The sequence below is a fragment of the Leptinotarsa decemlineata genome, unplaced genomic scaffold, assembly GCF_025532065.1.
Source record: "Leptinotarsa decemlineata unplaced genomic scaffold, Ldec_3_MD MMD2_tig00000157_RagTag_RagTag, whole genome shotgun sequence".
Taxonomy (NCBI): Eukaryota; Metazoa; Arthropoda; class Insecta; order Coleoptera; family Chrysomelidae; genus Leptinotarsa; species Leptinotarsa decemlineata.
In genome coordinates, this window is record NW_027412543.1 from 3532978 (window position 1) to 3559738 (window position 26761).

At 35.3% G+C, this 26761-nt stretch overlaps 1 protein-coding gene across 2 annotated transcripts in view; it reads right to left on the reverse strand.

Moving 5' to 3' along the window:
* The window catches only part of LOC111507257 (uncharacterized), a 63926-nt gene that overhangs the window by 29409 nt on the left and 7756 nt on the right, over positions 1-26761 (reverse strand). For both annotated transcript variants that reach the window (XM_074172741.1, XM_074172742.1), the window contains 3 exons: positions 26654-26726; positions 14258-14387; positions 13972-14193 (listed from right to left, as the gene is read on the reverse strand). In XM_074172741.1, coding sequence (XP_074028842.1) covers positions 14077-14193; positions 14258-14387; positions 26654-26726 — 320 coding nt within the window. In that variant the 3' untranslated portion in view covers positions 13972-14076. The remainder of the gene's footprint in view (positions 1-13971; positions 14194-14257; positions 14388-26653; positions 26727-26761) is intronic.

Below are 26761 nucleotides of genomic sequence, written 5' to 3' on the forward strand. Positions count from 1 at the left end.
AACAGTAACTGAATCTCCTTCCTTGAACTCTATAAGTCTTTTACTCTTACGATAATGTTTTTGTTTCTTGAACTCTCTTGCGACATGATTTCTCAAATTTTCCTGGTGAAAGAATATCGAATTGTGTACGTGATCTACGGCCAAACATTAAATGCGCTGAACTGCATACAGTAGTACTGTGAACCGCGTTTCGGTAATGAAAAAGAAAATTATTCAACATTTTGTTTAAATCGACTGATATATTTTTTCCAAGAGCATTTTTTAAAGCGTTTTAATGGTTCTAACTGAGTTTTTGGCCGCACCGTTTGAAGACGGCTAAAGAAGAGAGGAGATGACACGTTCAATATTATTCATTCTCAAAAATATCTGGAAATAATTTGAACTGAATGTAGTGGCGTTATCTGAAACAATTTTTCATGAAAGTCCAAAACGACCAAAAGTAGTTCTCAAAACTTCAATAGTTGTTTTGACGGTGATTGATGCCATTGAATAACCTTCAATCCACTTGGAATGAGCATCCACCAAAATGAAAAAATTGTTTTGTAAAAAGGATCCCTTAAAATGTAAAGAAGAGACCATGTTTCATTTGGCCAAGGCCATTTCGTAAGTACCGCTTCATTTGCAGTTTTCTTGTTCAATAAACAATTCTAACAATTCCTACATATATCTTCTATATTTTTATCCAGACCCGGCCACCAGAAAAAGAATGTCGCTAAACTATTCATCTTGACTACTCCCGTGAACATGAAGTTCCTTTAAAACTAATGATCTTAGTTTCGAAGGAATCATCAACCGGTTGTTCCAAAGTAAACAGCCCTCTTCAATACTCAGTTCATTTCGAAATCTATGAAAATGTTTATATTCAGTTTTAATTTCCCCAGCCCAACCGGACTTAACATATTTTAAAATTTGCAATCACAAATCATCTTTTTCGGTTTCTCGTTTTACTTTCTCAAAATCAATAGGAAAGTAATTATTTGAACTGAAGGGGTTATATTTTTAGGAGTGATTAATTTTTTGGGAAAGGAAGTTTTTGGCTTTCTACTACTCCATCTGATATAAAAAAAAGGGATGAGAGAATCTTCCAAAGAAAGAAAGGAAGTAATCAATTTGAAACTCTATACATAAATGTGTAGATCATGCAAAGGAGTAACTTTCTCATCCCTTTTTTTTGTATCAGATGGAGTAGTAGAAAGCCAAAAACTTTTTTTCCAAAATAGAAAGTAATTATATTTGTAAAAAAAATTGATGAAATCAACTTCTTCAATTTCACTATCATTTTCATTTTCCCTAATGGGTTGAGGTAACCGTGATTAACTATCGGCCAAATTATCTTAGGATCGTACGAATGTGATTCTATAATTATAATTTGATAATATAACCGCCCAGCGTCGTAAACGATTTGCAGAAAATTGTGGAATATCCTTTTGCGAGTGAAAAATAGCGAGAAGTGGTTTGTGATCTACTTCTAATAGAAATTCCCTGACATAAAGATATTGATTGAATTTTTCTAATCCAAAAATGATCGATAGAGCTTCGTTTTCAATTTGAGAATGATTTTTTTCTGTCGCTGATAATGTTCGTGATCCATACAAAACAGGTTTATGAGTGCCGCCAGGCATAATATGTGTCAATATTGCCCCAACTCTATAACAAGAAGCATATGCCGTAAGTTTCAAAAGTAGTTTTGCATTGTAATGAATTAAGACGGGGAAGAAAATCAACATCGATTTAATAGAATTAAAAATGTCATTACATTCAGTGGACCAGAACCAATCTCTGTCAGATTTAAGTAAATCATATAACGGATGCAACTGAGTAACATTTTTTGTTTTTGGAGCATTTTTTAATAGCCATTACTTTTTCCGGTGAAGTATGTAAATCTTCCTTATCGATGATATCTTACCCCAGACATGAAATTTTTTTTTTAGAAAATTCACGCTTTTTCAATGATATGTTCAAACCTGCATCTTGCAATTTTGTTCAAACTTGATTTAGTCTAGATAGGTATTCCGGTCGATCACACCCACTTACCAGAATATCATCTAAGAAAACAAATACTCCCGGAATTCCTTCTAATAATGATTTCATTAATTTTTGAAATTCACCTGTAACTTCCTGTAACTTCACAAATAATTCTTCTATTCTCAGTAAAGGGTACTGATCTATTTCAATCACCGAATTGAGAGTTACCTTGAAATCTCTGCATATCCCTACTAAATCATCCCCTTTTAAAACGGGTACAATCGGTGTTCCCCGAAAACTATAATCAATCGATACTATAACACCTAATTGTTGTAATCTATCCAGCTCTTTTCCAACTTCTTTTCTATTCGCAAAAGGAAGCGGTCGAGCTCGAAAAACCTTGGCATTTTTCAAATTTATGTTAATCACCTCCTTAGTGAAAGTGTCCAAACCGGGATCAAAAAGGGAACAGCCGCATCTTTTATAATATTATGTGTAATATATATAATATATTATTATACTCAATATAATGAATAACTTTTTCCTAGATCAATTGCCCTAACACCAAACTGATATTTTTGCACTCGACGCGCGTTTCGCCAAGAAAGTTAGCATCTTCAGGAGAAGAAAATTGATACCTAGTCTAATCTGGTTAATCCTTATAGACTATCCTTATATGTATTTGCTGTTGCAATCTTGACAACTGATATCGTAAATCCCCGACCTTTCTGGTCGGGGAATAGCATGAATAGCGATAAGGGACCCATCCCGTCTGTTGGGAAGAGAATTACTACTAAGAACTTGTAGGTAGTTCATTACCGAAAAATTCCATATTGGACTTCAGGTATACAACCTCAGGTAACAAATTTTAGTATATAAGGATTACCCAGACTAGACTAGGTATCAATTTTCTTCTCCTGAGGATGCTAATTTTGTTGGCGAAACGCGCGTCGAGTGCAAAAATATCAGTTTGGTGTTAGGGCAATTGATCTCGAAAAAAGTTATTCAACTTTCACAACAAAGGTTCCAATCTTATCATTATACTCAATATAATCAATAGGAATAAATAAATAAATAAATTTACTTTGTGGGAAATTTTCAAGAAGTACTGAAAACTTACGTGAATTTCTGGAACTACATCTAGCTTTTCCTAATACGACTAATTACCAGTCCGTGCAAAGCTTATTGTTAAATCATCTGAAAATGGAATTTTTAACAGGTGATGATCGACTGTATTGTCAAACATGCGCCAAACTAACTGACTGTTATAAGGAAACAAGTATATCTGAGGCACCAGTCAATCTAATAATAACACTGATAATTTTCAAACAAGACTCAACCTCTAACGGAAGCAAGAAACTCTTTGGAAGGTTCGAAATAGATGAACATGTCAACCTAGCAGACCACTGTTATAATATTCATGCAGTCATTGTTCTCTGTGGTTCTGGAGTTGAATTTGGTCATTATTACGCCTTGGTCAAAGAAGAAACGGACTGGTTTAAGTTTGACGATAGTCGTGTCACGAAGTGTTCTGGCGATGCATTGAATTTATTGGAGCCTCTGGAGACACCCTACATTTTGTTTTATGGGAGAGAGGACATTGTTAGATCAAGATCTTCAGATGATGTGGTGCTGCAGGTTTTTCCGGGTTTTCCTGCAGCTGAAAAAGCAAATGCGCCATTGGAATCAATGAAGTCGCCCCGGAGCGCCAATTAATTTTTATTGTTGTATTTATTTTATTTTTATCGTTGTTTTTATAAAAATTTTTATATATTAAAAAAAATAAGAATAATTTGATCTCCATTATATAAGTTAAAATTTTTTTCTGTTTGGTGCAAAACTTTGTTTCTAAAATTTTCGTAACTAACTTTTTTGGAAATAACTGTAAAGCTAGAACCAGTATCTAAGTATCTAAACTGAAAGAGAAAGGTATATTGTCTATATTTAAATCAATTTGAATTGGATTGATGTTACATTCTAAATTATAAAGTGAACAATCAGATGAATTATCTGGTCCTAAATAATTATGTGTGATAACATTTGTTTTGTTTCGTTTTATGGGACACATTGAGCTAAAAACCCTTTTTTATTACATGAGTGACAATCTAGAAATGAACACCTGAAGATGACGGTTGTATCCCCGCTGCTATTTGTCTTTGTCTTCCCCTCTGTTCTCGACCTGCGCATAATGAATATGCCCAGGTCGAGAATAGAGGTCGAATATGTCGCAGATCGATGCGCAGGTTCAGGATTTCCAGAACTTAAAGATGGATGCGCCGCCGCTTTCGCAAAACCACTTCAATCACATTTTTAAATGTTGCCGTCTTCTTTTCTTCAAAAAAGCAAGCCTGTACTGGGCCTTTATCATACCCCATAATGAATTTATCACGCAACACTAATTCTAACTGATCGTTTTCAAAATCACACAATGTCGCCAAATTTCTTAACCGGGCCGACCACTCTCTAGGGCGATGCACTGATTAGTTTTTGCGAATGGTAAAATTTGTACCGTGCCGCAAACAATGATAGACTTGGTTTAAAATGTTCGTCTAATAAAATGATTAATTCCGAGTACTTTTTAGTTTCTGGTTCACCCGGCATACAAAAATTGTGAATCAATTTATAAGCGTCCTCACTTAGTACGTTAAGAATAATTGCATCTTCACATTCATCGTCCTTGGTATTGTTTTGCCACAAAATAATATTCGATTCTCCTCTTAAAAACTGACCAGTTGTAGTAAAATAATAAGAATCAAAAGTAAACTGATTAATATAATGTCTTATTTGAAATATTCCGCAACCACAACCAATACATATTAAACTTATTCTCTGCGATCGACCATGCCAAAACGCTGTCCCATCTTACTCATCGCCTGCTAGCCTTTTTTCCGTTATCAGTTCGTACTCGTGCTCAGCTACTTTTTATCCTTTGATATCCATTAGCGTAACAGGCAACTCTCCCAGAGGGTAGACACACGGAGTCGATCTCCTAACATTCGGCCATCCTACCGTTCAGCCTGTCCTCAGGCGAACTCTCAGCAGTTTCATCTATAAGAAGAGAAAAATATTTAATTTCATAGAATACCACAAGTTTCCTGAGTTTTTTTTTTGAGCTTTGTACTTATAATTTACCCATCCTATAAGTGATTGAGACTTGTACACATATCGTACCCATCTCGACAGCCACACATACCCATATATGTGATTGAGCCTTGTACGTATATTGTACCCATCTCAACAGTCACACATCCCTATGTGTGATTGAGCCTTGTACATATATTGTACCTATCTCAACAGTCACACATTCTCATATGTGATTGAGCCTTGTACATATATTGTACCCATCTCAACAGTCACACACACACCTACATGTGATTGAGCCTTGTACAAATATTGTACCCATCTCAACAGTCGCACATTCTCATATGTGATTGAGCCTTGCACATATATTGTACCCATCTCAACAGTCACACACACACACCTACATGTGATTGAGCCTTGTACATATATTGTACCCATCTCAACAGTCACACATTCTCATATGTGATTGAGCCTTGTACATATATTGTACCCATCTCAACAGTCACACATCCTCATATGTGATTGAGCCTTGTACATATATTGTACCCATCTCAACAGTCACACATTCTCATATGTGATTGAGCCTTGCACATATATTGTACCCATCTCAACAGTCACACATTCTCATATGATGACCACTGAAAATGTCTCACCTTTCAGAATTATCCATGGTTTCATTTTGTCTACAGCAGTCACTGTCTTTAATCTTCTGAAATTCTCTCTCATATCTTGAACTTCATATCGGTCATTGAATAGAACCTTAGTGACTTTAAATGGACCTTTGTACTTTGGTAGAAGCTTTTTACTGGAACCGGTACTTGGAGAATCTGTTATCAACACCATTACCACATCATCTACCGAATATACCTTGGCTTTCGCCCTCCTGCGATCATACTTTTCTTTCTGATCCTGTTGATCCTTTGCTAGTCTTTTCTGAACCCTTTTCCTCAATAAAGGTAACTCAGCTCGTCCTAAGTCCTGCTGTACTTCTCTTAAAATTTTGCTCTCCGCCATAGTTTTACCCCTACAACCTGTCAAGGCTTCCATAGGGGACATATCTATTGCTTTATTATACGTGGAGTTTATAGCACTCTGCACCTGTTTAATAAAGCTGTCCCACTTGCTTTCGGGGGCACCAGCCGCAGTACAACGTAAAGCATTCAAAATAGTTCTGTTATATCGCTCACATTGTCCATTTGCACGTGGAGTAGCTACAGCATTAAGAATATGTTTAATCCCGTAGGTACTACAAAATGTTGCAAAAGTCTTTGAAGTAAAAGCTGATCCTCGATCCGAAATTATTCTGACCGGTACTCCAAAAATGTGTATTATATCCAGCAAAACTTTTACAGCCAATTTCGTGGTAGTATCTCTTACAGCTTCGACGAAACAGAACTTTGTGAACCCATCTACGACTACAAATATATATTTGTTTTTCTTACTGCTGATTACAAATGGTCCTATGTGATCTATATGTAGTGTATGGAATGGGATTGGAGCCTTTACAATCGGATGTAGCATGCCTTCTTCTTTTCCGCTTTTCTGTTTGTAGTAGAGGCAATTCAAACAAGCATTGACATATTTTTTTACAAACCTTCGCATGCCAGCAAACCAATAATTTTCATTGATTTTTTTCAACGTTTTCTCTAATCCAAAATGCCCACAATCATCATGACAAAGTTTGCAAATTTGCCATCGTGAAGACTTAGGAACAACCCACAAAGCTTTTCCATTTGCCATCCTTCTGTAGATTTTGTCGTCCTTCAACAAATACATATCAAAATATTGCTTAGTGTCTCTATTGATAACCCCCTTTTGTAGTATACTTCTAACTATCTTCAACTGATCATCTTGCAATTGAGCAGCAAGAATCCAATCACCTTCGGTAACGTCGATACTCATGATATCAATATAATTCTCAACCGGAGCGCGGCTAAGTGCATCGACGTGCTCCATCTTCGATCCAGGTCGATGGATAACCTCAAAATCGAACTCCTGAACCTGTAACCACCATCTTCCGACTCTAGGTACGAGATCCCTTTTTGCGAATGCAGATCGAAGTGCATTACAATCTGTGACAACTTTAAACTGAATACCAATCAAATATACTCGAAACTTTTGAAAGGCTAGTACAACTGCCAAAGTTTCAAGTTCATAGGAATGATAATGTTTCTGTTCAGGGCTCGTTTGTTTGCTAAAATAGGCAACTACCCTGGACTTCCCGTCTTTCTGCTGCAACAACATGGCACCAAAACCTACAGAACTTGCATCTGTATGCAGTTCCGTCTGCAGCGTTGGATCGAAGATAGACAATATTGGCCGGGTCGTTAATGCCACCTTGACGTCCTTGAAAGCTGTTTCTTGTTCGTCCGACCACAGAAATGGTGTACCTTTCCTAAGTAGTCGTGTAAGAGGTGCCACAACTTTGGCATAGTCTTTAATGTACTTTCTGAAGTATCCTGATAGGCCTAGAAATTGACGAATTCCTCTAACGTTTTTGGGAGATCTCATGTTTTTAACGGCCATCACTTTCTGCTCACCTGGCCTAACTCCATCATAACTAATCTCTTGTCCTAAATAATTTAAGTTACTTTGAAAAAAACTGCATTTACTCAACTTCAGTGTTAGGTTAGCTTCTCGTAAATCACTTAGTACATCTCTTAACCTTTCGATTCCCTGTTCAACACTAATGGAAGGTATTATCAAGTCATCTATGTATGCAAACACAGTTTTATTAAGTCGATTTTTCAACACAGTATTTATCAATTTTTGAAAAACGGACGGCGAATTAGTGAGCCCGAACGGCATTCTCAAAAACTCATAGTGTGAAAATGGCGTAATAAAAGCAGTCTTTTCGATTGAGTCTTCTGCCATTGGTATTTGATAAAAACCCGAGGCCAAATCTAAAGCCGTATAGTATTTATTTCCTCCCAACATATCTATCTAATCGTCTATGAGCGGCAAAGGATACTTGTCCTTAATAGTAACAGAGTTTAAGCGTCGATAATCTATACATAACCTATAATCACCTGTTTTCTTTTTTACCATAAGAACTGGGCTAGCGTATGCAGAACTAGACTCCCTGATAATGTCATTATCAAGAAGTTCCCGCAATAACCCATTGAGTATATCCTTTTCTTGAATTGACATACGATAAGGATTATAGACAATTGGTTCTTCGGATTTGCATCTAATGTGCATCTGAATGATATTAGTTTTTCCAAGGTCCTTCAACGTAAACGCTATTCTATCTCTGAAAGTTTTCAATAATTCAAAGCAAAGCGACTTTTCAGAACAAGTTACATCGCCGATTTTTATCGTGCTTTCATATAGTACGGATATTGGAGCTATTGATTTAATTTCACAACAGGTTGAAGAGGAAATTCGTCTAAGGACGATGGAATCCCCAATTTTAACGATGGCAATATCTGCATTATTCAAATAATCGCAGCCGATAATGACATCATATTGCAGCAATTTGTCTTCAACAATATATACATTTACTTGGAATGAAACTTCATCTACACTCAAATCTATATGAACAAATTCATCACATAACATCATATTACCCATAAAGCAGCGCAAAACTATACCTTCACGCATTTTTTGTAGGGTCAGCTTAAGTTTTCCAGCTATAGATTTTTTTATCAAAGTGCACGAACTACCTGTATCAATTAAACAATTCTTCAAAGCACAATTATTTATATACGCAGTTTTCAAAAACACATTTGAATTCTTGGACTTAGTAGAATTTACATCTTCGCTTTTTGTTTCATTTCGACTCAAACAGTGTTGATGTGAATGTCCAGCTCTTTTACAAACTGAACATCTAACTAATGGTTTTGGACAATTTCTCATTAAATGATTACCCTTGCAGTTATAACAACGTATGGCTTTCACAAAGTTTTATTCAATTCTCCTCTGCTATTTTTTTGAAAACTCCGCATATTTTTTTTATCATCAAAATAAGAACTCTTCGATGTACCGGGCATATCACGGCGAAATGATTTGTTATATATACTTGTAGTAGGCCCTATGCTATTTGCATTGTCCAGGTAATTACCCAGATGTCCTATAGACGTAAACTTAGCTGCCCTAGCGGAAAGTTTAATGTGTTCATTTCCTATACCTTCAATAATCGAATCAATGATATTCGTCTCGTTGATATCTAAATTCAGTTTTTTAATTTTGGCAAGTTTTTCGAAACAATAATCACTCAGTTTTTGTCCCTTCTCATGTGAATAGTTTGCAGCTTCAATAAACAATTTTCCGAATTTAACATCACTAGGAAAAGTTTCGATAAGAGATGATTTCATATTCTCCCACAAAGAAAACTCTTCTATTAAAGAGTCGTACCATTTCCTCGCATTCCCATGTAATCTGCTAGTTGCCAATTTTACAGTTAACATATTGTCCCACTGATATATATTTTTCAGTTTATCAACTTTCCCTATCCAACTCACAGAGTCAATGACTTGGCATGCCGGATCGAATTCGGGAATCAACGATTCATCAATACTCAGACTACTATAAATGTTTCTACTCACGGTTTTTCTGTTCAATTTTCTTTGAGTTGTTTTCAACTTTTTTTTTAACCTCCTTACTTCCGACGAAGAATCACTGGATGATGATGATGTGGAAATACGTCGGTTCCTTTTTTTTGATTTTCCTTTCGGCATTGTAAATTTTCGGCCTCTAACAGCTTTGTTACCTTCTCTCACGTAGATCACTATCCCACTTCTGACTTGTAGTAAAATAATAAGAATCAAAAGTAAACTGATTAATATAATGTCTTATTTGAAATATTCCGCAACCACAACCAATACATATTAAACTTATTCTCTGCGATCGACCATGCCAAAACGCTGTCCCATCTTACTCATCGCCTGCTAGCCTTTTTTCCGTTATCAGTTCGTACTCGTGCTCAGCTACTTTTTATCCTTTGATATCCATTAGCGTAACAGGCAACTCTCCCAGAGGGTAGACACACGGAGTCGATCTCCTAACACAGTCGGCTACTAATGGATCGAATTCTTGTTAATGACTTATGTATTCTGACACTTCATTTTGAATTTCGAACGTACTTCCCGTTCGTGAAATTTAAGTTTGAAATTCACACAATCTAAATCCTATCCCATCCTCGCCGCCACTTTCAATGCATTGGGACTTGATATGAATAATTAAAAACACTCGTCGTTTTTAAAAGGTGTTTATTCACCATCGACTACAAACATTCTCCTCTATTTGTTCGTTTTTGTCTTCACCTAAAAACTAACGCCATCCAATAAGAACTACTATATTGAGTGGTACAATTAATCAATGATTATTATTGTTGAAGTAGTTGAATTTATTAGTAGTAAATATTATTAGTTTTATTGAAACTATGCGTTTTAATTACGGCTGTGAAAAGCTTCCACAACATTTGGTAGCTACTACTGAATGATTTCTTTCTGTCTTATCGCCGCATTGTCCAAAGCCTACTTGATCAAAGTGTGCGTGTCAAAAGTCTACAAGAAAAAATCAAAAGCTCTCTATTTCAAAGATGACTCTAGCAAAACATCAAGTTTGCTACATTTTTAGAAAGGTAATTTTGAGTTCTGTTGAAATATAGGAATATACAGGGTGTCTCATTGAAAAATAGTTTACCATCAATAATTATTGATATCTCATTTAAAAACTGAGTGTTCTACACCATTGATTTCTACGAAGAAAAGTGCTTTGGTAATTTTTAACTGGAAAAAAGTTACAGTAACTTTAAGAAAATGCACATTTTCGAAAAACATCATGTAACTCAGAGACGATGATAGATCAATATGCAATTTTCACCATTTGTTTGTCATGGTTCAAGTCAGTGGCTATATCAATAAAAATTCGTGAAGTCAACATGAATATGAATGTTATGGTTTTATTATACAAGATAGGCGATATAACATAGGAATTGACTCCGTTAAAGACAACGACCTGATAATAAAAGTATCATGCCATGAGATGATATTTCCAGGCGTTCTAGCTGAAAATGGATTCAAAAGCGTGATCTTTTATTCATACTGTGTATATTTTCTCGGGTTAAAATAAAAAATATCGATACTACGGAAAAATTGACGAATACCAAAATTGTACGGGACTCAATTTTATACAACTTTATTCATCACCATTTCCCACGTGGAATCGAAAATGAACGTGAAAACAGAATGATGAAATTAACTCTCTCCTTTTCTCGGGTTCATATCGAAAAAAAAAACGAACCTACGAAAAAATTTATTGAAATCAAAATGAAAGGAAATTCAATTTCATACGATTTCAATCATGATGATTTTTCTCGTGAACTTGAAAATAAACTTGATAACACAATGATAAGATTTTACCTCCTCATTGTCTCGTGTTCAAATAAAAAACTATCAATTCGACGAAAAAATTTACAGGGACCAAAATTCATCCAAAACACTACGTCAAAGTCACCTCGGCTACTTCGTGTGACGTATAGGTCACTCAAAGTCAAACTGGAAACGCACTCCAAAAACCTTCGTCCATGCAGCTGGTCACTGTCGAATCCTCAAATCTTCGAAATTATATTTAATATGCGCGATATCAAACTAACTCCTGTGAGGGCGGCCCTCTTTTATATGCTCATTCAAAGAGTGGGGAAAGGAAGGAGAATACATGAGCGCCCTCAAATTCACCCCAGCAAATGCATATGATATTGCAAAGTATTGTTCAAAGTCAAATAATCGAATCTTCGAAATAGCCGCGTGGATCAATGAAAGTTGTTCAAGGTCAAACCCAAAAACACTACCTTGAAGTCACTTTGCCTGCATTGTGTGACGTAGGTCTGGGTCGTTCAAAGTCAAACTCAAAGCCATCTTTCAAAGTTACCTTAGTTACGTTGAATCGGATGGGTTGAAAATTGGCTCGAATTCATTCGAAGTTGAAGTCACCTTGTCAAAAATATAGGGAGTGAATGAAGGTCATTCAAGATCAAACTCAAAACACCACCTAAAAGTCACCTTGCCTGCGTCGCTGTGTGACGCAGGTTGAGGTCGTTCAAGGTCAAACTCATAACACCTCCTCAAAGTCACCTCGGCTACTTCGTGGGAGGTTCTGGAATCGGCTCAAACCAACTACTAATATAGGCCATGACTCCTATTCATAATATCAGAATATATTTAGGTGAATTCATCTAACGATACGTCAGTCTGAATAGAATTGTCACTGCCAATCAATGAAACATCTGTAGTGCAACATTCAGTTTCGATGATACCCACATTCCTAGATCGTCTCTAGGAATGTGTATGGTTTTGTTTAATATATTGAATGTGAGGTCTTGTTGTGTTTTGATTTGTACTTGTTCCTCGATAAGTGATTTACGACTGTTAAATTCATGAATGTTCAAGTTTTCCCAAATGTCCATGCGGTTTCCCTTGTTGACTTGTTTTATGAGTTTTATGTTCTCTGGTGGGAAAAATTATGCTTGTTTTGTATGGCATGTGTTGCGAGGTTTGATTTATATACTAGTAAATTTATGTATGCCTTTTTGTCGTCATTGTACCTTTGGATCAGTTTTTTCTTGGTTTGGCCGATATAGAATTTATTGCAGTCCGAGCATTGTATACTGTACATCCCGTTTTGGTCTTTGTCTTCTTCTTTTTCATAGTTTTTTATTTTTTGTGTTATCTTCGTGTTCGGCTTGTATGTGATGTTGATGTTCAGTGGTTTGAAGATATTTGTTAGTTTTTTGGTTTGGTGTCCTACGTACGTACATGCTGTCCATCGTTGTGTTGTTTTGTCTGTTGGGGTGGCTTGATCCTTGTTCTGTATTTTTTGTTTGATTCTGTTTTCTAGTTTATATATTGCTTTTTGTGTGTATCCGTTTTCGTTCGCTATTTGGTATATGACTTTCCGTTCTTTGTTTCGGGCTTCATTGCTGAGTGTTATCATTAACATTCTATATATTAATGCATTATAGGCAGCCATTTTGTGTGATGATGGATGGTTTGAACTTGCGAGTATGGTGGAGCTTGTTTGTGCAGGTTTCCTGTATATTGCCATTTGAAATTGGGTTTTGTTGTGGTTATATCCTATGGTTATGTCCAGGTAGTTAAGTTTTGAGTTGTGTTCTTCCTCAATACTGAAACATAGTTTTTGATTTATTTTGTTAATTTCTTTTTTTATTTGTTCTATTCTTATTCCATTGTTTTGTGATATGTACAGTCCATCGTCAACGTATCTGAACCATTCTACTTTTTCATCATGTGTTTTTATTATTGTTAAGATTTTCTCATCTATGGTTTGCGGGTATATTTCGGATATGATGCTGGATAGTGGGGATCCCATCGCTAGTCCATCTGTTGGTGTATAAATTTTCCCTTCAGATTCGAAATCATTTCGATTATTTATTGTATTTAGACTGTGTTCCATTTGGTTAATGTAAGTTTTGTCTATGTTTTGGTGTTTTAGTTTCTCAGATATGATGTTTATACTTTCTGAGAAACTGATAAAACATGCCAACAAGGGAAACCGCATTGACTTGGGAAAACTTGAACATCCATAAATTTACCAGCCGTAAATCACTTATCGAGGAACAAGTACAAATCAAAACAGAACAAGACCTCACATTCAATATATTAAACAAAACCATATATATATATATATATATATATATATATATATATATATATATATATATATATATATATATATTCAATGTTTAAATGTTTCAAACAGGTTTTTCTTTTTTTCTTTTTTATATCTGAAAGAAAATTTTGTGAATCTTCGCAAGAGTTCATTCCATTTTCTCTCTCAGAAGGTTTTTTTAATATATTATTTTTACATAATACAAATATGGTTTTCACAAGTAATCAAACGTAGGTAGATTCCTAGTTTCTGAAAAATATACATTCCATCGCAATACTTCTACATTATATTTACCTGTTGAAATATATATATTTTCTAGTCCCATCCAGAATTCCCCGTTCAAATTTCCAAATCCAAATTTGTACTCTCGCCAACCCAGAAAAAAATCTTGTGAGCCATCTAATCTTCTTTGAATATGTGTCCAACCACCTCCCATGGTTTCCATGTCACATAAAACCATAAATGGTTTTTTGGACATTTTAGGTTGTATTTCATAGATACCAGAAACATTGTGTCCTACAAATAAGAGACAAACATCAAATAAACGGAACATCCAGCGGAGATGTCTTCAAAATATTACCGTTACGTTGAATTTCTCTGCAGCTTTTGGGAAGTACTCTCTTTGTGTTTTCCGGTATATCACAAAGAGACTTTGCTTATCAATCCCTACCAAATATTTACAGTTGGCTGTGAAATCGATATTGTATGATCTGAAACAGAAATAATTCATAAAGATGTATGAATCATTATAAATCAATCATTTATCATAGTCCGGTCAAATAAGACTAAAAAATAAGAGTGAAGGTACATACATTTACAACAAGCTTCAAAAGCATGTAATTGTTCAAAACATAGTTTAAAATGAGATTTTTGAATTCTGAATGATTGCGATGCCTGGAAAAAAATGTATTCGCGATTTTCAGGAAAACAGTAAGTTTCATCATAAAATAACGTCAGCTTAAAATTGTAGATCATAAAATTCTCTACAAAAAATGTATCGATACTTTTTTATGCCATCGTTTCTGAGATACGACGAGTCAAAAAGTTGTGAAAGTTGTAATCGTCATTATATGCATAAGTATGCAACGTATATACATCTCTGAAGTTGTAATTTAAGTAAAAATATTTTTCTGTTGGTATACATAGAGTGAATGTGCGTGGCTAGGGTCGTATACCTGTTTTCTCAATATTGAAATTAACAATACTAATACGTTGTTGTGTGGGATAGTGAAGAAACATTCAGCATTATTTTAGATAAATACGTTCAGTATGTACGCAGACATTATGGTGCCAAAATTACGGTCGTATTTGATGGCTATGATGATTGCACGAGAAATATTGAAGCCGCAAAACAACGTCGTCGAACTTTAGTAATATATTCATCTTCCGATATTCTATTCGATGAACTTATGACAGTTCCTACCAGTCAACAGACATTTCTTGCGAATACTCACAACAAATCTCAGTTCATTTCAATGTTGGAGGATAAGTTTATTGGCGAAAATATATTGGTTGAACAGGCTAATAACGATGCCGACGTACTGATTATTGAAACAACTATAGAGCAATTTAAATTGACAAATACAACTATTGTTGTTGGTGAGGATGTAGACTTTCTCGTACTCCTTACTGCTAGAACTCCACTTGAAAAAACTATTTCCTTTCTAACGCCAGGAAAAGATCAAAGTCAAACCGAAATATATTCGTCAAAAAGTTTATTTACTTTTGCAAAGAGTCAAAATCATTTACTATTTTTACACGCAATAACGACATCTGCATTTTACAGGAGGAGTAAAGCAACAGTCTTTAAAATGTTTGACAAACAAGATTTAGTTCAATGTGCTGGAGTTTTAAAAAAAAGTTATTCAGCTCAACAAGAAATTATCACCAACGGGATTCAGTTTCTCAGAAAAAATCACTAAAAATAAGAAACAGGTGCAACTAGCTTCTCTTTCTCCAACCTCAGTTGCTGCTCATCAACATCTTTTCCGGGTATAATAGCAAGTTTAAGTGCGGCTTGGTTATCAGCTAAACCCAAAAGACTGGGGTTGGAAGTTGGTCGACAATGCATTAGAACCTATTCTGCGGAAAAACTGCTGAACACAATTTTTTGCAACTGTCAAAAGGGATGGAGCGCTAAATGTGGTTGTGAAAAAGTTGGACTGTTGTGTTTTCTGGCATGTACATATTGTCAAGGCCAGTCATGTTATAATGGTGAATCACCAATAGTGGAGGATTCATTCGATACCAACGAGGAAACATGCGATACATCACTCTTGACGCAGTTTACCTACACCCAGGATGAACATCAAGAAGAAGAAGATCAAGAAGAAGATGATCAAGAAGAAGAAGATCAAAAAAAAGAACGACAAGAAAAAGTATGTGAAGTTTATGACTAAGATGAATAAATTTTGACATTTTTTTAATTTCAATCGCTTGTATAATTTACAATCCTTCCTAATATATTTTATTATGCAAGTTTTCAATTTGACAGAAGCACAATAGACATGTGGAATAGGCTTACCGGGGAAACCACGTTAAAGAAAACGCGCTGAGTACACTATCTCATAGGTGGCGTGCAAACGTGTGTATATAATGACGAATTTCACTAGTTCGGACTTCCATTTTCTACTATATAAAAGGATTTGAAATCCCTGAAACAAGTAAAAAAGAATAATTAAAAAAGAATAGTTGAAAATAACAATTATATTAAGCAACAATAAACCTGAAATGAAATAATAGTGAAATAACCTACAAGTAAAAATATAATAATTGAATAAATAAAAATTGAAGGAATGAAAAAAGAAAATAATGAAAAATAAAAAAGTGTAGAGATTCCAAGTCACGTTAGTTCACGACGTTTCGATTGTTGGCATATACAATCGTCTTCGGGTGATGACTGGACTGATTCCTCCGAGAGATGACTATTTTATAGGTCGTTGAAATACTTTCACTTTCTCTACTTTCCATTTTCCGCTTCACTGATTCCGTGAGAGATGACCGTTTTGGCGGGAGTTGGTCATTTTTCGTTTGATGATGGGTTTCCATATGTTTCGTATATCTACGCTGGCCTGGCTGAATACGTTGTTGGACAACATGTATGCGGCTTCCTTAAATTTTCTCCTGAACCAATGTTCCTCTCTGTGCAAGATCTCAGCTTGGGACCACTCGATGTTGTGTTGATGGGTCCAAACATGGTCTGCTATTCCTGATTCTCTCGGAGGAATCAGTCCAGTCATCACCCGAAGACGATTGTAGATACCAACAATCGAAACGTCGTGAACTAACGTGACTTGGAATCTTTACACTTTTTTATTTTTCATTATTTTCTTTTTTCATTCCTTTAATTTTTATTTATTCAATTATTATATTTTTACTTGTAGGTTATTTCACTATCATTTCATTTCAGGTTTATTGTTGCTTAATATAATTGTTATTTTCAACTATTCTTTTTTAATTATTCTTTTTTACTTGTTTCAGGGATTTCAAATCATTTTATATAGTAGACAATGGAAGTCCGAACTAGTGAAATTCATCACGAAACATTGTCAATCACCTTCAAACAAATATATAATGACGATTACAACTTCTACAACTTTTTGACTCGTCGTATCTCAGAAACGGTGGCTATAAGAAAAAAAAGTATCTTTACATTTTTTGTAGAGAATTTTATGATCTACAATTTTTATGTGGAGTTATTTCATGATAAAACTCACTGTTTTCCTGAAAATCGCGAAAAACCAATTTTTTTCCAGATTTTTGACCTTTGACCTCGAATAATAAATTTTTTTCCAGGCATCCCAATCATTCGGAATTTCAAAATCTTATTTTCAACTATGTTTCGAACAATTACACGCGTTTGCAGCTTGTTGTAAATTTATGTACAATGTCTAGATTGTCGGGATTATCGAGTGAATTATTTTTCAGACAGCTTATTTTTTACCATCAAGTCTTTATAGCCAATATATGAATCAAATAAAATTTTCAGCGAATGAAAAAAAAGAGGAATTCAAAGAAAAGTTTTTGTTAAAATCTTGTTGATTTTCACTCCAATAGAAACATTGAATGTTACAGAAATCATTTTTTTGCCAAATTGTGTATCAAAATTTTGTGATACAATCACAGGAAGTTTATACAAAATAATAAGTGGAAGGAAATAAGTACACCTACTTATGTTTTTCAGTACCTTCATTCCTAATATCGATTTTTGCGAAATTTTTGGTAAAACTATTTGACATCAAATAAATATAAAATGTGTCAATTCTCAGATAATAAAAATCCAATCTTGTAAAGTTTTCAGATCCATCTAAAATCAATCAAGAATTGTATGAAATTAGTTCCGATAGAATAAAGTTGTTATTATTGTAGTTGTCAGAAATGATCGTAGTTGCCATGAAAATTTATTAAATCATGAAATATATTCAGTTTCATTAGATTTCGATTTTTTTGAGATGAAATATTCTGCAAGGGTATCCTACTCAAATAAGTTGAACAATATATTAATGTGAAACGAACTAAGTAGAAGTGTAAAAACCCGGAAAATGTCAAACCTTCAAAAATCTCACTGCAAAATATATCATTTGAACTCATTCAATCTATGTGATGTACTGTTTGGAACCTTTGGTGTAGTAATGCATATTACTGGAGTTTTTTCCCAACACCAAGTCGTTATATATAACACCTCGACACGTGTTTCGATCACCAACTGATCATTTTCAAGAGGAAGATAAAACTTCCTCGTCGTTATATATAACACCTCGACACGTGTTTCGATCACCAACTGATCATTTTCAAGAGGAAGATAAAACTTCCTCTTGAAGATGATCACTTGGTGATCGAAACACGTGTCGAGGTGTTAAGAATAACGATTTGATGTTGGGAAAAAACTCCAGTAATATTCATTCAATCCTCAAAAAAATCCCCTGAAATTATTGTTTTCCACAAAAATAGAAAACTACTCTATTTTTAGAAGTGAAATAAGTTTTATTTGAAATACCAGTGCAGCTCCTCAAGATGAACTGAACGAACTGTGATTATATGACATGGAAAGAAAAATATTTTAAATTACAGGAAAAGTGGGAGCATTCTTTGAAGAAGCAAAAAAAGTATTTGCAAAAAAGTGCTCATGTTTTAAAAGATTTTTAGATGTGGGCAACAAATGTCTGAGGTTGTTTCACAAATTACTTTCACCGCATGCAAAGCAATCGAGGGATCACTTCCGTTAAAAAAATATGTGAAAAGAAAAGAATTATAGATCAGTTCTGCGAAATATTGACACTTAGAAAATTACAAGGAAAAGAATACCCGCAACATCAACAAATCGGAGAAACAAATCAGAGAAATCGGAACTGCATTTTTCACAAAAATGACCAACACCCATACATTTTCCCCAATGTACGTTTACTGTACGTGCTTTACTGAGTGAAGGAAGTACTGCTACGCTGACTGACTCTTCGATTGCAAACAGAAAGGACGAGTGTCCCAGATATTTCTAAGTGTTGTGAATAGACGACGGAGGAATTTGTTGTTATAATAAAATTCACAATTAGTTCATATGGAAATATCAGGCAAAATTCTTCCTCATTTTATCACCCTAACAGTATGAAAACTTTAGATATCTTCGAATCATCAGAGCAGATATGCAATTTGGAGTAAATACTCGAAAAATTACCATTCATTCATAACAAGTTTCTACGGATTCAAACAAGTTAAATTATGAATTGGACAGAATAATGGTGATCTCATGATATCTGAGCAAGGGATCCAAATATATTTTGTTGATACTATTCTGTCAAAGACAAGAATTTAATGAAAAATTCATGGTTTCACGGGAAATAATTTAATGAACAATTCATGATTCCACGAAACAAAGCAGCAACGTTGAAAAATATCCCTTGTTTGCTACGAAAAAAAATAAAGATTGTAAATCTTGTGAAAATCTTCTCTAAAATGAAAATTCGTTGTTCGTCCATAGACCAGCCATATAAACAGCTTTGTCAATAGTCACTATATCGATATGATTTCCGAAATGACAGTACAAAGTGGGACTCATTTGGAGGGATTGCATTCCAGAACTTTTTGAATCTCAGAAAATGTACACGCAAATATTATTTTGTTTGAAAAAGCGTCTGAAGAAATAAATGTATCCACACAGCATACAGCATCGAAATGGAAAAACATATACAGTTGCTGTATGTTTTCAATACTCAGCAAAATTCGAGCTGGTCTGATTTTCACCTCATTTACCAGTTATAAATCCGAATAAACCCGAAATATGCGGGTTGCCTTTGACTCGGTGGCAAAAAATCATGAAATTTCATTGGACAACTATTTACAATCAACTCCACATAATCGCAACCGATGAATGATTCTCCTTCTCGGTGAAACTAAGAGGCCATTGAAAGTTCCCTTTGCTGAGCACAAGAAACACACACAGCGAGGAGAAACTAGCAAATCCGGAATAGCAGAGCATGTTTGGACTCATCAACATAATATCAAATGGGCTCAAGCTGAAATCATCCACAAAGAGGAACACTGATTCAGGAGAAAATTCAAGGAAGCCGCGTATATGTTGTCCAACAACGCATTTAGTCAAGCTAGCTTAGAGATACGTAACTTATGGAAACCTCTTATCAAGCGAAAAACGACCAACTCCCGCCAAACGGTCATCTCCCGCTAAAACCAATGAAGCGGAAAGAGGAAAGAGGGGATAGGTGAAAGGTGAAAGCATCCGAATGACCTATAAATAGTCGGATCTCGGAGAAATAAGTCCAGTTATCACCCGAAGACGATTGTGGATACTAACAATTGAAACGCCGTGACGTAACTTGGTTTGGAATCTTTTTATTTTAATTTTAATTTTTCATTTTTGTTAATAATATTTTTCAATTCTCAGCTTTTATTAATATTTTAATTTTTTTATTTTCTGGTTGTAGCTGGTATGTTAAGTCCTTGTAATTCCAGTTTGTTGTTCTGATAAAATTGTTATTGTGGGTTATTCTTTTTATTTTTTTAAGCGATTTCATATCAATTTATATTATATTAGACAATGAAAGTCCGAACTGATGAAATACAGCATGAAAATCACTAAACGGTATACATTTTTTCAATGTTCTCTCTGACAAAATATGGAATACGCTAAACCATCCAGAACTTTGAAAAATGACAGTTGTGATATTTGGTTTGACAACGTGACAAGATGATCAGTGATCAGATGCAATTAATCATCATTACTATGTAGATAATCACCTCGAGATGGTTCATGATGAGAAAAGATATCTGTCTGATAAATCAAGTTATTAATACTAATTATGAAGGAGAAATCGAAATCAGAATTTTCATTTCAAGTGAGTAATGAAGTTGATTTAAAATCAAATCATTGAGTAATTTTGTGCATGATATCTGTTTTTGTAACTGTAGAGTAGGGAGGATGAGTGTAGACTCACAACACTTAGGCCACATGTGACCCGTTGTACCTTCTCCCGAGGAGTTGTTCTCCTAGATCATCGCCCGTCCTGCCCTATCCAGGAAGGTAAACAGGTCACTAGGAGACATATCCTTTATCTTGGCAGGTGTACGCCAATACACACACTCTCTTTGGCAACCTTGAGATGTCTCAGGGTGGCCTCGTTGAAGGTTTTGGAAGGTGCGGCGATATTACTGTCGTTGCACGGTTTCTTCAACCTTCTTGGGGATCCCTTCGTGGAGGTGCACAAGTGAGGGAGCTTTTCTGCAGGGGCAGCCGGTTCCTTGCCTTTATCCAAGGTGGAGCTCGTGGCGCCCGCTGCAGAAAGTTCCCCGGCTGTTGGAGGTGATCTACTATGTCCAGCCTCATTCCAAGCAGTATATTGGGGTGGACATTTCTGTTCATCCCCAACCACCGCCTCAGATTGAGGTGAGCCCTTCTGTCCAGCCTCAGGATTGGTTTTTGTTTTTGTTGTTTCTGTTTTTGTGTTATTTCATTCATTGTGTTTCCACGAGTGGCAAGGAAAGAGTTGGTCACCACTGGCGGAGCCCCACTTTACCAGAAGTAGGCTGATTACAATGAGGTTCGCTCAGTTCCTCAAGGGAATCATTCGTAACCGCATATCACCCTGCGGCCATTCAGCTGTCGGCACGATTCCTTACACCTTAGCTTGTGTAGACTGGTCCACAGTGGCATGTTTTGCAAAGGTTGTTGTGGGGTTTTGGTTTCCCCCACCCTACTTATTTCTGCCACTTACCAGGAGTACCCCGTCCTTGAAGCCACATTGGCTTCCCGGACAGGGCCTTCAGTCCCCTGGCCGTTCCCCCATTCGCCACCTGGGGACGCGTCCGATAGGTAGCCCAACCTACGGGTGCATGATATGGAAACCTATTGTTTCAGTTTCTTTCAATTTCTAGAAAAATCATCGAAGGAACTACAAAGCTGTCATGTCTGTCTATGATTTTTTTTAGTTTTTTCCATATATTGGTAGAATGGGTTGATCATTTTGAAATTCCAAGATACTATTCTAAACAATTCAGTGAACCCAAAACTAATGCTAATGTCAGCAACCTTGTGAAATTAACCTTCGATTCGTCTAAACAAAATCGATTCAATTGAAATTCTTCCGTAGAAAACTATTGTGCCTAGTTTTTGAAGCCAGCGTTTTCTAATTGACCTGCAAAATCAGAAAGCTCTGTACTCTATCAGTACTATTATATAAGAATAATACTGGGACTTCAAAATATAACTCTCGTCCTTGCAGTTAACGCACGTACCTCTGATGATGTCTGCCTCAGTGGCAGCAAAACGTTTGGTACTTAAAGTACTTAAAGGTTTACTAGCCCGGATTTTGTTATTTTTGACATACCAATATTTTGAATGATTATTTTGCGTTCTAAATGGAAAAGGATGATCAAACTTTCGGAGAGAACGAAGTAATTATAATCAATGAACCAAAGATTCCAAAGAGAATATAAGCACAAAGAATCATCGATCACATTTAAAAATTTCTTTTCAATGTGGTGAGAATTGTACATATGAGAACATCCCAGGATATCTACAAGAGATTTGTTGAAAGAGTTTATCGTCTGAGCCACATAAAAATAACAGAAAACGAGTTGTAGTTCAATTTTCACATATAGTGCATTGCCCCCCTTTTATTTTTTGAACGGGTCAACTCAAAAAATTGAAATTTGGGATAATGAAATTAATGTATGGATACTTTACTTTGAAGTGAAATTGCCAGATGAAACTTTCAATATCGCGAATGAGCGCCTTCGGGAAAAAAAATTGAATGGAAAGGGGGGTCTTGTGATACTTCTTTTTGAAGCTCCTGACAAGACAAATGCTTCACAAGCCTAGAATATAATGTCAATTTATTCAACTACTACAAAATGACGGAACTTTTAATAATTGCCTGAATACATTGACATTTAACTACATAATATGAGGTAATAAGCTTGAGCTCAGTTCAGAAGATGCTCGAAATGGTTTCTTTGAACTTCTTGACATATGAACAGCCTATCCGATATTTCACGCTGAACATTTTTGAACACAGTAACGTCAATATGTCAACAAATATTTATTGTTCTCACTTCGCTGTGATGAGAGGGTGAACAGTACTTTCCAGCATATTCAAATACAGTTCCCCTGTTGAATTTTGATCAATAAATGGAGGTCCTACAATATGGTTTCCCAACATTCCTACCCAAACGTTATTTTTTTCTGGATATTGGGTACGTGTTTCCCGGAAAACGTGAGGGTTGGTGTGACTCCAATAACGGCAATTTTGTCTGTAAACATTAACTTTTTAAAAAAATGTACATTCGTTATTACAATAAATATTGTGGAGATAGGTAGGATGCCTTGCAATGGTTTTCGTCATGATTTCGCAGAATTCTGTTCTTCGATAAGGGTCATCTTCAGTTAATTGGTGTACCATTTTAATTTTATATGGATGATACCTATTTCTCTCTAAAAGTCTCCACACAGTAGAAGGAGACACCTCACAAACATTCGCGACGAAATAAATAGACTGTTTAGGATTTACTACCATCTCACTAATTATTCGCACTTGCTGTTCTTCCGGAATGGACGGATGATCGCTTTTTGTTAGGTATGTGCATTACCGGTAGTTGTGCTTTGGATACAAGTTTTCTCGAATATTTTTTACCGATAGGACGATTCGGAAGAAGTTCATTGGAAATACTTTCTATTTCGTAATAGTTACGCGTCACACCGTAAATAAAAATCGCTTCAATTTTTTCGTTCAATGGACGAAAATTAACCATTTTAGAGATTGTATCAATATTAATGTGTTTGTCTCCCGGAGATTATTAAATGTTCCGCCATTTTGTAGTAGTTGAAGATATTGATATTATATTCTAGGATTCTGAAGCATTTGTCAGGAGCTTCAAAAATATGTGTCATAAAACCCCTCTTTCTATTTAATTTTTTTTCCCGGATGGCGCCCAGTCGCCATCTTGAAAGTTTCATCTGACAATTTCACTTCAAAATGAAGTATTCATGCATTAACTTCATTATCCCAAATTTCAATTTTTTGAGTTGACCCGTTCAAAAAATAAAAGAGAGGGACTATTAACTCTTTGAAGCATGGTGGTACACGTTATGCACCACATATTCCTAGTCCTTTAAGCATGGTGGTCCATGAAATGTACCACGTATAAATGAATTTTTCTCGGAGTTGCATAATAGTTTATTTTGTGAACCACAGTGTGTCCATCTTTGTTTACATATAGACTCGATATTTCAAGGCCGAATAAGACACCACCTGACAGTTAAATTATTGTACATCATATTAGTTGTTTTTGTGACAGTAGTGTGTGCTGTTGTTGGGCGTTTCCTCTCGTAAACAAAATTCATTTGTTTCTTTATTGTTTTGATGGCATACATCGATAACTGATATACTCTGGTAAATAATATTGTATGAAATGAAATAAAATACTCGAGATTCTGTAACTGAGAGTCTCATTTGTGAATATTCAATATTCGTACCACCTTGCATGTAGGTTATTTCTCTTTTAGCGCCAAAATGGATGATAATGAAGAATTGCCATTCAGATTAGTGGGTTTATCCAGAGCCGAATTGTACAATGAATTATACGCTGATATTCCTTTGGGAAATGAATCAGGAAACGATTCGGATGATATTGGTAGTGATTCTGAGAATGTAAATGAATTTCAGAATATCGAACCACCATTAGGACTTGAGATAGATGATGATTGGGAGGTTGATGATCTACTTCCACTCTCAAATTTTAGAGATGTTCCAGTCGTTCAACAGAAACCAGAATGGAATAAAACTTACAATGTCGCTGTTGCGACCCATTTCTCAGAAGACAGTGGCCCTGTGAATATTTCTGGCATTTCTAGACCCTGTCAACTTTTTGAGTTGTTTTTATCTGATAACATACTTGATGACATCGTTTTCCAAACGAACTTGTATGCAACTCAGACTAGACACGGTCGTATGTTCAAACCTCTGACTATTATTGAACTAAAATGTTTTCTGGGCATGAATTTACTGATGGGGTTGAAAAAATTGCCTAGCTATCGGGACTACTGGATGGATTCTCACAAATCTCCATATCAATGATAATGCATTGATGCCATGTCGTGGTTCGCCTGATTTCGATAAACTTTATAAAATTCGGCCGTTCCTGTCGTCATTACAAACAAATCATAGCTATTGATGAGTCTATGATAAAATTCGAAGGCCGTTCCTCACTAAAACAATACCTACCAAAAACGTGGGTACAAGGTCTGGGTATTGGCAGATAAAAGTGGATATTGTTATAAATTCGAAATCTACACTGGAAAAACAGGAAACTTGTCCGAGAAAGCTCTTGGGGTGAAAGTTGTGACTACATTGTGCAAAGGCTTCGAAAACAAAGGTCACAAGTTATTCTTCGACAATTATTTCAGCAGTGTTGAGCTTATGGAAGATTTAAAACAGCTAAAAATATTCGCATGTGCAACTATAAATTCAACAAGAAGAGAGTTACCCGTTTTCCGAAAAGATCAGGAATTGAAACTTTGATCATTATATAAGCAACAATGGCATATATACAGTCAAATGGAAGGATAAACGTTGCGTACATCTGATTTCGAACTATCATCAATAAAATGAAGTGACTAAAGTTAATCGTAAAACAAAAACAGGAGTTATCCAAGAAGTTCCCTGTCCAGCCATTCTATCTGATTACAATGCTCACATGAATTCTGTTGATAAGTTGGATCAACTGAAAAGTTGTTATGAAATCGACAGAAAGTCAAAAAAATGGTGGCATTTAGATGTATGTATTGTTAACGCATATGTTCTACATAAGCAACTGGATGCTTCTTCCAAATTAAGTATGAAAGATTTCAGACGTGAAGTAATCACTTCATTGATATCACACACAAAAATATGTCAAAAAGAAAATGGTCAGATGCCCTCGAAACCTATACAAATCAAAAAACATAAGCCGTATGCTCCCCCAGAAATAAGACATAGGGAAAATGCCCATATGCCTGTATATGGCTCAAGAAGAAGATGTGCACACTGTAACACCAGAGAGAAACAGATACGTACCGACTGGATGTGCGAAACCTGCAATATCCCATTATGTTTATCTAAATCTAAGAATTGTTTTTCTGATTATCATAATGTATAACGAAAGAAACTGAACGAATTACAGAAATATATATTCTGTGCTGCTAAGGTATATTTCGCAGTGTTCGCTCTGTGCCTCAAAGAGTTAAAGAAATGCACTGTATGGTTGATAATATTCTGCATTTTTTCCAAATATTTTTTTAAGGCATGAATATATTATTCACTCGAGCTTCGCTCGTAACTTGAATTTAGGTTTTCATTGAAATAATTCTAGGTTATTAGTTTTCACCTCCTTTTGGAATATGAGTTTTTGTATTTTCATAGAGACAAATTATATACTCATTATCTTCAACAAGGAATAATCAGCCAAAAGATGTGAAAAAACCAATACTGACCTTTGCGATTCGGTGAAATTTTCCAGTTTCTCCAGCAGGGAGTTATCCGTTGATAGGTGCTCCTCAAGTTTGTCTGTGAAACAAAAGAACATAATATTATTAATGTAA